The following is a 13,196-nucleotide window of genomic DNA, read 5'->3' on the forward strand; positions in this document are numbered from 1 at the left end:
TCTTGGAAGCACTGGATAACCGTTTTGTTCTAGTATGGGACTCCTCAGCAGTGCACATCCACGCATGAATTTTATCGGCTGTATAAGTTTTAAAATTACATGGTTTTGAACTAACCTATTTAACTGAAGATTCAGTTCCATTTTTTTGAAGTTGCTGTGAAGTATTTAAGGCTTTTAAGGACGTATTTTTTTCAGTAGTCGTTACGACGCAACATTTGAAATGTCAGGTACAACGTTTCTGCCCTATTGTGAACATTAACAGTGATATAGCTTCATCTAAATGATCATTTCCACACCGGATAAATCAATCATTCTGAAATTCGACACTAACAGCCATCGTCGACTTTAAGCAATATTCATTATCCGATCTTATGCTTAATGGGCCTGAACTCCGAAAGAGATTGATTAAACGATGCTTTGAGTGTTGAAATTATAGTCATTTATAATACAATTTTAGGTTATTTCAGATTATCGCAATCAACCAGTTGTCAAGATTATATATATATATATATATATATATATATATATAATTGGTAAATGAATATTGTTAATCATCATGTGCTCACTAGTGACTGAATTCAAGAGGCATTTCCAGGAGTTCGAGTGATAAACCGTGATCACTATAGTTCAACCAAGTCTTTTGTGAGATTGTAACTCACTGAAGACAATGGTGGCCAGTGGCGCAACTTCGTAGATTGGTTGAAGTTAGACATTAACACCGTTTGATGCCGGCCCACTCGGTGGTTTAGAGTTTAAGCGTTCTCAAGCTAGACCGGAGGTCCTGAGTTCGAGTCCTGGGTGCATGTTCGTGGACGTGTAGCGCTGAGTAGTCCCATACTATAACGAAATGGCTGTCCAGTGCTCCCGAGTTTTCCATGGTGGTCTAGTTTAAATTGACTATTGGTATGTTTTATGCATAAGATGATGGACAGCAGGTTGTCTTCCATAAAATGCATTAATCACTTTGATAAAAAACAATCAAGTATATGTATTTTGAGATGGTACAGAAGATTTATAACTCGGGCAGATGATTTTGATGGAGTTTTGTACTCTGAGCTGGATGGTTTGGTTCAAAACATATACATATGTGTGTAACCGACATTAAATTACAATAAAATTGAAATTAAATAGTCTAAAAATAAATACTGTGAATAATACATTGTAATCAGAATTTTGAAAAAAAAATTGGGTGAGACTATGATTCGTGGACGATCTTTGAGCGATGCTAAGAAGATTTTGAGAAAAACCATGTGCATACTACGGCCAAATAACAGTTATAAACCAGTATGAGGAATTAGGATTAATATTTACAGTTGATAGTTAGAGTTATGAATTAGATTTAGGGTTTTCATCACGAACTGATATAAGCTATAATGCCATAATTTTTATTATCTTAATTAGTTACTAGTTAGTATAATTTTGAATGATCAGTTTGGGTTTGTCAGGATTTTTAAATTTCATTGAAATCATGAATCGATCAATGTTAGACTGTCTTTGAAAATCTGGATGTACTGGAAGGTCGTTTCGTCCTATGATGAGATTCCTCAGGGTAGTTGTCATTACTGTAATCAGTTTATTTTGTCATCGAGAGAAGGCAGAAATGAACATGAAGCCATTCACATAAATTTCACCCATTAACTACAAAACACATTTAATTGTAATGAACGGATAAGAAGCATGGGTTATTCATACTATTTGTCACTCTTTGTTTAGCAAATGAAAATAGCTCATTTTATAAAATGAGTAAACGGTAGGTTACATAATATTATACCCAGATAAATTGAAACATATATACAACAATATACTTATAAAGGGTGTTCAAAGATGTGCTAATTTAATGGTTACATAGTATGACTATCTCATATATGTAATATCATAAAGTACCACTAATGGCTATATACTGTACTAGGGACATATATTCCTCCTAACTACACTAGTTTTTCTGCTAAAAGATATTTTAATAAATTGTTGTCTGAACGTTTATATATCTTCTAGAATTGAACTGGTTCCTCTGAATGCATTTATATGTTTCCTTGGCTTATTTATCGGAACAACATTAATTCATATAAGGTGAATGAAATGAAGCATAATCAATAAATAATTTATCAAATAAAATCACATACTGTCATTTAAATCAGAGTCTAAGATAGATATATCCGGTGATGGTAAAGGTGAATATGGATTGCCTGGCCAAAATCCATTTGTTATTGATATTTTCATCATATTCTCAGATGAATCATTATGAACTGAATCTTTTCTATTAATAGTGCTGTTATTCTCATTGCAATTGGTTTTATGAGTAATTATGTTAACTACTTGTTTATTGTTAGTAGTATCAGTATTATTATTAATTTCATCGGTATTCACTGAGTTCCGTTTACTAGAATCTTCACATATAAAACGTACTTCTTTGAAATCTTTATTACTTTCATATATCGATGATTGAAATCTTGATGAAAATAAAAGTGGACTCTTTGATAAATCATTAGAAGACTCAAAATCATTTGACTTTAAAGTGATTGTGTTCACATTTATGGATGATGAGAATGTTCTACAAAGGAGAATAAATCAAATGAATGAAAAATTCACTTATTATTACTACCAAGTAATACATGAAAAAGTTAGAATTCGCAAGTAAGCAATTAAATATCAAAAGGTATTTAACATTATTGAAGAGCAATATAGTAAACTAAAACATGATCGTTATCAGCTTTTAGTTTTAGCCATTTTCGTTTTAATACCAAGTTACTGAATTCGATGATCTCTGGAAACTTGTCAACGGCATTGTTACACACCGACGGATAATAATTGCTATGTTCCATGACATCACTTAATAAAATAACTCCCATTTCAATTTTCCCACACATTTCCGAAGTCAACAATAAATATAATGTTTGAGAGATGATGGAATATGATTACACTACCTAGAGCAACATTTTAGAATTTTATTTCCTATTCGATTTAAATCTCAACTCTACTCAGGTACATGATCCCAGATCTGAAGACTGTTTTAATAATGAACTGACATTGACTAAAATAATCATAATGAACTGTGCAATAATTACACACAGATTATTACATTAGAAATGAACTAAAACTGATGAAAATAAGTTTCTCTGAGTTCTGAAATGATCGTACTTCTTGCAGAACTCAAAATGTGTTAATGTCTAAATTCAATCAATCCACGAAGTTGCGCCATCGTCCACCATTGTAATCAGTAAGTTACTATCTCATAATAGACCCAGTTGAACTCTACTAGTCACAGCTTCTCACTAGAACTCCAGGAAATACCTTTCGAAGTTAGTCACTATTGAGCATATGACTAAGATCAGAATGGGATATGTAGAGATTATAGTGATTTTAATAGTTAGACATCAACAATTTTGAATGCTAGATGAGTGACCTAGAGGCTAAGCTTTTGCGTGCGAGTCCTGAGGTCCTGGGTTCGAACACCACGAGCGGGGTTGTGGACGCTTATTGCCTATGAAGTTCCATACTAGGACCAAACGGTTGCCCAGTGCTTCCTGTTTTTCAATAAGGTTCTAGCTTATATCGACTGATGAATTTAACTTGTCATTCTCTCTCGACTGGAAAAATGTCTTGGCTCCATGAAAATTAGGTATCACGACTAGATGAACACTGATATCTGTACCAAACCACATATTTGCAACTCACTAAAATAACATCAAAATATAAAATAAACTGTGTCATTAAAGTATCCAGTCAATAATTAAATTTGAATGCATCAAATGAAGTGTATTTTTATCAATGAATTAATAATCTAATGTACTTAATGCACAAAACAAATCATTCAAATCACTTTAAGTAACGTTTTTTTAACTGAAATACCAAGTCCGCATAAGTACCATTGTTAACTGAATGGTATTGAAACATGATATACACTAAAAGAAACAGGAAAATTTAACCATCAAACTTTAAATCTCGTTTACAACAATAATTATCGTATCTGAACAGTAATCTTAATCCAATTGTTACCTACATATGATATGATTCAGTACATAAAGTATAGTTTAAAGATCAAAGTGTTAATTTAACGATTGTAATACAATGTAACATAAATCAGTCGCTGATGAACTTATTTGTTTGGACTAAAGAAGCATCTACAATCTTTAGCTTCAAACATTGTAAATGACAATATGAACAAAGAAAACAGTGTCGAAGGTCAATTATCTTGGTATCACCTTTTCTTCTGATCTCTCTTGGTCTTCTCACGTTTCATTGCTATCGGAGAAGGTTTTCCGTCTGACTTACTACATAAAGAGATTGCATGCTCTTGGGATTACTCGTCATTTACTCTTACAATTTGTCAATTCTTGCATATTACCTATTATTCTTTACTGTTCTCCATTATTCTTTCTCGGAGTTATGAGAAAAGACTTTGCTGTATTGCGGAGAGTGCTGAAGGCAGTTAGCAAGATGTGTAGTGAATCTTTCGAGGTCATAATTAATATGGTTGTGGATAAACATCTAAAGTCATGCAAACTCCTGGCAGCTGTTATTTTATCAGATACTAACCATCCGCTTCACTCTTATCTTTCTCTTTGTATATCTTCTGGTAGAACGAGACGTAATTACATTAAAATCCATGCACGTAAGCAAAAGCATAAAAGTTCTATAATACCTTACCTAGCAAATATACTCTGTGACGAACAGGTTGTTAGAGTTAACCTAGTCAATAACCTGCATTCTTAAAATGTCTCTAATTTGAAAAGTTGTAGTTTTTCAGATATTTTTTAAACCTTTTTTCCCTTTTGTTTGCCTTTGTTTCTGTTTTTTGTGTGTGTAAGAAACTTTTTGAAATACCCTATGCTGAGAGTTCTATATTGTACCAAAATATAATAATAAATAAAGCCATTATATTATTATTATTATTACTAATAATGTTCTGCTTGTAAAATTTCATTCCGAAATTTTCATTGAAATCAATATATTACTAATAAGTAACATAGTGATAAAGTACAAATTATTCTAGAACCTAACATAAATGGGATACTCGTGTAGTTTTGACATTTTCAAAAAAAAATATAAATAAATAAAAACAAGAAAAAGAAAAGCCGATATATATGTCACAAAATCACTTAAAAAATACAATCAAGATAAAACTGAAGAAATGTAATCTCATATCTAATGATGTACAAACTAATATGAAGTTGAAGTTAGAAATTAACACCATTGGATGCCTGCCAACTCAGTGGTCTAGCGGTTAAGTGCTCGCGCGGGAAATCAGTAGGTCCTTGGCTCGAATCTCGCAGGGGTCAACGCCGTGGATGCGCACTGCTGAGGATTCCCACAATGGGACGAAACGGCCATCCAGTGATTGCAGGTTACCATGGTGGTCTAGCTTCAACTGATTCATGATCATAACCATTGAAATTACTGTAATATGTACAAAACATATCTGATATTAAACTAATATGAATGTTTCCCAATAATACTTATTTTTGACATAATACAAACTTGTTAAATATCATCGTATTGATAAAAGAATAAACTAAGCATTTCTTTCCTTATCTTTTTCTTTTGTCTTTATTGTTTCTTTACATAAAACTCAGTATTAATGAATTAAATCAAATCAATTTTTATAGATCAGAAAAATTAAAAGAAAGAAAATGTAAAATATAATTTATATTTAAACCACAATTTATTTCGGTAATTCATTCAATGATATTAAAGTAAAACAATATTTTACTCGGTTAGTAACTGGCAATACTAACAATAGTAATATTAATAACCATAATACTAATAATAATAATAATAATAATAACAATAGTAGGCATAGTCAATGTGAATTACTAGGTGACTTGACATTTAACAAATAAACCACTGTTTATTAGAACAAGAATTATTGATTATTGCACATATTGTGTTACATAAAGAATGTGTAACTTTGTTTTGTTTGTTTCCGCTTTTATTCATCTTAAATTTATTTATTTCTATTTGAAAAAAATATCATTTCCAAAAACAGAAAAACAAACAAACATGTAAACATTTTCTTTTATTGAGTTCTTGTTTACAATTTGATTTCAGTAAAACAAAAAGGTTTACTTGATTATGATAAAAGTATTATATCATATTCTATTTCAATATTTAATTCATTAATTAATGTTCATCTATATATTGATGCTATATGTTACTAAGTTAATGAATAAAGAAATGAGTGTTAGTTCTTTTTGATATTGTTTGCTTGTATCTTTCGATTGTTATTTAAGAATTGCAAATGATCAGTTTCTTGTTGGTATATGTACATTATGTAAGGAATGCATCGATATTGCCTTAATTCATAAACATTGCAAACAAAGATGGATAGTGGCCAGCAATGGAATACAGAACATGTGTTTCGTCTTATTTAGGACTCGTCAGAGTTAATGTTCACTCTGGAACTGAAAAATAGTACCCAATTAAAGTAATATCAAGGCAAAACGCAAAAGTATGCACATATGCCAATAGGAGGTTCATCAATTGAAGTACTATGTATCAATGGGAAGATTCAAGTAAACAATATCAAGTAAATTTAAAATTAGCCCGATTGCATAATCAGGTTGCTATCAGGACGTTTAAAAAGAATGATTTCAAATCTCCATGTAAAAATCAACTCTGAGATGCAGGTATAGCCAACTGATATGTCCTAAATAGGACGAAACGCGCGTCCTAGATATCATCGCTAGCAACTATCTGTCTTTACTTATACGTTAATCTTTCAAACATTTAATATATTACTGCTCAATATACCCAGCACCAATTTCTCATCCAGATCATCAAATCTGAAAAAGGATAGACTTATTTTTCAAGCTTGTTGGGAGTATATTCATAAACAACATTTGTGTTATGTAGTTATGATGAGTGATAAATTCTATTTATAAAGTATATGTGTACATAATTAACAATGTTCCAGTTATCATTATTACTAGTGACTCTCAAAATAAAATGTAAATATGCACTGTGAAAAATAACTAATTGAATTATCTGTCTATCGGTGGTTGATAAATTATAGAAATATTGTGCTCCATCGAATTGTTCACACAAATTGTCACCATCTCATATTAATCTACAGTAGACAAATAGACTGGAGTCAAATTACTCCGAGTTGTTTTATTTTTCAATGTGTCATATATTAATGATAGACATGTTAATGAATCTATAGTAGGCTCTCATATGATGCCTCCTTCTCTACTTCAACAATTTGTCTGAATTAACTGAACACTTGAATTAGTCTACATCATTAATTAAAAGGTGCCGATTAGTTATAAAAATGATTTATTCATTGATGTGTAGCAGCATTTGATGTTTATTTACAATGAACTAAGTAAACCGTTTGTTCACAATAGTTTGTGTTAGACAGATGATCAGTTATGCAAGTCCCAATTGCCTGTTGTTCTTTTGTTATGTTTTCCATCGCATATTGTTAGACTCTTATGTAGATGATTTATATCATGGATTCATGTTTATTATGTATTTATGCCTAATGTTTATTCAAAATATTCTTTTTCTATTTTGTGTATTCTCATTAGTTTAGATTAAATAATATTTATTATGTGTATCTCTATTTTTATAATACGATTGTATCCTATGTGGAGCCTATTTTGTTTTGACAAACTATTGATGGTTATCTTTAATGAAATAGTGAAAAGAATAGCAAAGTTTCACTTTGAAACTAACAATATACGAGACATATAATATTCATCCAACATCAAAACATTCATATGAATAGTCACTGTATTAAGTCCTAATGGTAATCATTATTTTGAAGCGGACGGTTCTGGGTTCGAGTCCCGGAGTGAACATCAACTGTGAGATGCACGTACATCCAGCTAACCAATCCCTAATAGGACGAAGTGTGTGTCCTGAATCCCACTGATAGTCACTATGTATCTTTACATAAAATTATACGACATGAAATCATAATGCAGGCATTTCATCTATAGACCAGATTTTTGATTGTTATAATAGTCTTCTTATCAATTCCCATAAATCCATCGATATATTCTAGTAGATTTCCAAAATGGCGTAATTATCAGAGAATTTATTGAAGAATAATTAACTTACTACTAATTAAAAAAGGTTTTCTTCATAACAATTATAATAGTTGTATTCTTATTTAATGATAATCATGTTATGAAAGCACTGAATTACTAAAAGTCATAAATTAAGTTCTCTATATATCTTTTATATCTTAATAACGAATTATATAAATGATTAACATATTAATGACATTTATCTTTAAATAAAAACTTTCCCGCGAGGCGGGATCGTGGACGCACACTGCTGAGGAGTCCCACAACAGGGCGAAACAGCCATTCAGTGCTTCCTGGTTTTCCATAGTGGTCTAGTGTCAATTGACTCATGATCTCAATGTGGTTATTGAGATTTTAGTTAATAATAAAATATATTTCGAATATATCTGTTACCAATGAACACATAGATAACTAGTATTTGTCTTTAAGAATAACAGGAAAATGTGCTTTGTTTAATGATCTGAAATTACGTTATGAATTAATACATTATACAAGAATTTTTCTTTTTTTATTCACTAATGAATTATCAGAATAAAATACTATTGTGATATGTACTACTTATCTGAACAGATATAAGTAGTATGTTTCATCGATCGAAAGTGAAATACATGATGGCAGAAGATTAAGAAGATCAAAGAAAAGAAAACGAGATCAATGAATGATCACTGTAAAAATGAAGGTACATTGAAGTCTGAGACGACTAATTGACATTTTACAAATGAAATATTTACTGTATGATTATCAGATTTTATTAAGATGTTCAATACTTTTGTGTTCAGAAACATATCAGTGTCCCCCATTTGTGTTTTCGTCTATTAAACTATTAGGCATTAAATGTCTAAAACCAATAAGACAATAAACAAACTCAATATTAACCTTTTCATAAAGATTACTTACAATCATACAAGATCCAAATTGAGTTCATTTTACCTATGATATAAACTATTTAAGCTTCAGCGTCCGACAATGGTGGTCTTTCTTGACTTAAAAGCAGCATTTGACTAGGTAGACCGCGAGATTCTGTGACAGTGTCTGTCATTGAAAGGCGTACCTCAGAAGTACATAAACCTTGTGAAGGCTCTCTACTCGAACACTACTAGTCGAGTCAGACCCTATGGCGAACTGTCATCTACTTTTGCAACCTCAAGTGGTGTCCGTCAAGGCTGACCACTTTCTCCATTTATGTTTAACTTCATCATAGACACATTGATGGAAATAACATTCTCGTGTACTGAATTCTCGGGTATTGATCTCCTTCCAGGAGGTCCACTTATCGACTTAGAATACGCAGATGACATAGTCCTGTTTGGTGAAGACGCTGATAAAATGCAGAGTCTTTTGGTAGCACTGAGCAACAATGCCAGAATGTTTGGAATGCGCTTCTCTCCCTCTAAATGCAAGTTGTTGCTTCAGGACTGGCCTGTGTCAACACCTGAACTAAGGATAGGGAGCGAAGTAGTCGAACGCGTTGACAACTTCACTTATCTTGGAAGTCTGATCACCCATAATGGGTTGGTGTCTGACGAAATCTCAGCACGGACTCGGAAAGCTCGTTTGGCTTTTGCCAACTTAATTCACCTTTGGAGAAGGCGAGATATCCATCTATCAATAAAAGAACGAGTATACTGTGCGGCAGTCTGTTCTGTTTTAATTTACGGCAGCGAAATATGGCCATTAAGAGTAGAAGACACTCGTAAGCTATTAGTATTTGACCACAGATGCCTTAGAAATATTGCTGGAGTCTGCTGGGATCACCGGGTAAGTAATAGTGAGGACAAAGGCAGGGTATCAGGGAATGATGGTAAATCAGTTGATGATGTTGTGAATCTTCATCGACTGAGATAGTTGGGTCACGTGTTACGTGTGCCCGAACACTGATTACCACGACGTGCAATGCTAACCGGTGTTGGGAAAGGTTGAAAGAAAGTTAGGGGTGACCAAACCAAAACGTGACATCAGTGCTCGAAGTCACCAACTTCTAGTCAGAGCCATATTGGGAGATGCAGACTACTTGGTTGGGGTCCGTGTGACTATCGTAACCAATGGTTGGAGACTGTGGGTGACATGGCTGAGAATCGATCACAATGACGTAGGTGTATACATCCTCTGTCTTCCCTCAAACTATGATATTAAAATCGCTTCATATCTTTCTTTCTATAAACTATTTCTTTCTTCCTGTACTATATCCTTATTGCAACCTTTCTTTTATATATTACCACCTCTGAATTAACTACATTTATGAATCTAGTGTTCATCTTGTTGTGCTAATGCGGTATGACAATTTGGACTGATGCATATATGTGCCTGATCCTACATTGTAGCTGACTGACTGACTGACTCACTGATTTAAGCTTCAATAGTGGATCTTCAAATATGTTCTATGAATTTAAATTACAATTGCTACAATTGCTATACTATACCTTGATTTGACTTTTTAACACACTTTAGTTTATATTAACCATACTATGTCTTGATCTATTCATTCTGGAAAGCATACAATGTTTCTTTGTTGCTTAATACTATAAAACAAGTGTAAAGTACAAAACGAATAGAGAAAATTAATTCACTACATTAATCGTTTTAAAGAAGATACATAATACATTAAAGTCTACAGATGTAAAATATAATGTAAATGTTAGGTTAGTAGTACATTTCCTCGTTTTGAATAAATAATATATTTATTATATCCCAATGAGTAAAAAAATTAGATTGTCTGACGTTTCGTGACTTAGTGTAAATCACTTCTTCAGAGAATAAAATAATCAAATCAAAATGAAAATTAATTCAAGTTTAACTAGTAAACCAGAAGAACAAGAATATTATGTTATAATATTCTTGCGTTGTTTCTTTGTACTATTTAAACTTGGTCGTTTGCTTATTCACTGAAGAAGTGGCTTACATTGAGTTACGAAACATCAGAAAATTTAATTTCTCTGCTCATTGGGATATTTCAATTTCTATTGATTTATTTATAACACTCTATCCAATGCTCAATTTATTCGAAGTTATCAATTCAAACTTTGGTAATGATACCTAATTTTTTGTTTTTGTTTTCTTAGTGAATGTCATTGTTATATTATTGAACATAATTTTATTATTGTTGTCATAAATAGTATCTCTTAAAAACAATCATAAATTAGTATAATAGACAATAATAACAACAATCCATTTTAAATTCACTTGGTGTTGTTTTACTTGTATCTTCTCATTGTTATTTAGGACTACAATTGATCAATAACATGTTGGCATCTGTGCATCCTTTGCGGATTGCCTCGATAAAGCTTTAAGTCACAATCCATTTTCTTTGAAGTAATAGATTAGGGATCAAAATAATCTATTTCGGTGTCATATGATCAGATTCTTTAAGGTTAATTGGAATTCTAGTATCCATACAGATAAACAGTCAAATAAATGATCATTGATACGTATGAAATGAATTAAGTTTAAAAAAAGATTAGTAAACAAGTATATTTCGATTGATATCTTTAATAGTATGGTGTTGAATTAAGGATATATACTTTGAATAATAACTTGTTAGAAAAGATTTTATTGACTAGCTGAACGATGCTGTTTATGTTGATACATATAAGTAGTATGTAACACCAGAAAGAAGTGGAATGTTTGTTGAAAAAAAATTTTGAAGATTGAATTGAAAAGAATAGAAAAAGAAAATGAGATGAAAACACAATTGAATGTAAAAGATAACTGAAAGAAAATGTACAAATGATGTATTTGATGTGTGATTTACACATTCTACTACAACCTCATGTGATTGTATATTAAATTGGTTTTTCCCCACCTGAGTTATTGTTCACTACACTATGATAGTTAAGAGTAGCACTAATCATAGAAATAATATTAGTTAAAAAGATAACAACCATAAGAGATTACTGTTAAACTGAATTTTCTATCCAGTGTTCCGTAGCTGAAATGAAACTTAAATAATATTTAAGAGGTAGATAGATTAGTTTACAAGACGTATTACTAGAAATACTACACTGAATTTATTTTTACGCCAACGATGAGCTTTTTCTTCAAAGCTTTCATAATGAAGTTATTGGCGAGACTCTAACTTATGGACGAGCCATTCGGAGACGTTTTAGAGATTTCAAGGTTATGGCGCCAACTTCAGTGCTTAATGCTAACGTACGATCGGTTCACAGGGAATTTTGTACAAAACGTGATAATTGAGCGGCTATAACAAATAAAACGGCGGGACAATGATTTGTGGACGAATCAATCAGCTATAAGATAGTAGATCTCAGATTTCGATGCAAAAGCCTTTCATCCGTTTGGCTAAATGAATTTCTGGCATTATAGCTGATGTCGGTTCGTGATGAAAACCCCATATATAATTCCTAACTAAAGTAAATTACGACAATTATTGCGAACTGGATAATAAAAGCACCAGTAACACTGGCTGCAGACAGGTAGTACAATATATACGGATGTTTGGATAGCGTACAGACTCCTACGTATGCTTGGTTATGTTCATCGTGTCATTATACACAAGTAGCATTTTGTGTACTCAACAACTGGAGTGCACATAAACAATATTGAAGCTATGTGGTCGAGGTTGGAAGAGTTTTTGAGACTTTATCATGGCTCCAGAGGCCGACTATTCTGTAACCGTATGGATGATTTTTTCTACTGTATGCATTACGATTTTAAAACCTCTGAACCTCTTTCTAACCTTGACAAGTTTTTGAACCACGTACAATAAGTGTATCCACTTTATTTCCTTAGTTTTGTGTAAAATATTTTTACTCTATACTCACAAGGTCGCTTAAGATTCGTTCAAAGATCGTCCATAAATTAGAGTCTCTCCAAGTTATCATATGATAAAGTTTCCTACATGATCACTTAATTATATCCTAAAGTGTTTAAGTAGATCACTACTCGAATTGTACATTGGTTTTATTTCATTACATAATGACAAGTCATATTCTTGCATATTTAAAACCCTGTGGACAGGCTCTAACTTATACAAGATCTTAATAAAACGAACTTGACAACTGAACTGTTTGTTCAACAAACACTGATTTCCTGTAGAAAACAAATATCCCATGTTAACTTTCGTGTTAGTATACTAATGGCTGTATTAATGGATATTTATTTGCCATCTAGATGATTAAAAGTGACTGAGACCTAAAACTGTAAAGC

The 13,196-nt window shown here is 31.9% G+C and overlaps 1 protein-coding gene across 1 annotated transcript in view; it reads right to left on the bottom strand.

Moving 5' to 3' along the window:
- Positions 1–13,196, bottom strand: part of PLEKHG7_1 — a 176,991-nt gene that overhangs the window by 126,368 nt on the left and 37,427 nt on the right. Inside the window, exon 2 of the mRNA XM_051213018.1 lies at positions 2,124–2,551. Coding sequence (XP_051068953.1) covers positions 2,124–2,551 — 428 coding nt within the window. The remainder of the gene's footprint in view (positions 1–2,123; positions 2,552–13,196) is intronic.

Source organism: Schistosoma haematobium, chromosome 3 (genome assembly GCF_000699445.3).
Source record: "Schistosoma haematobium chromosome 3, whole genome shotgun sequence".
NCBI classification, from domain to species: Eukaryota; Metazoa; Platyhelminthes; class Trematoda; order Strigeidida; family Schistosomatidae; genus Schistosoma; species Schistosoma haematobium.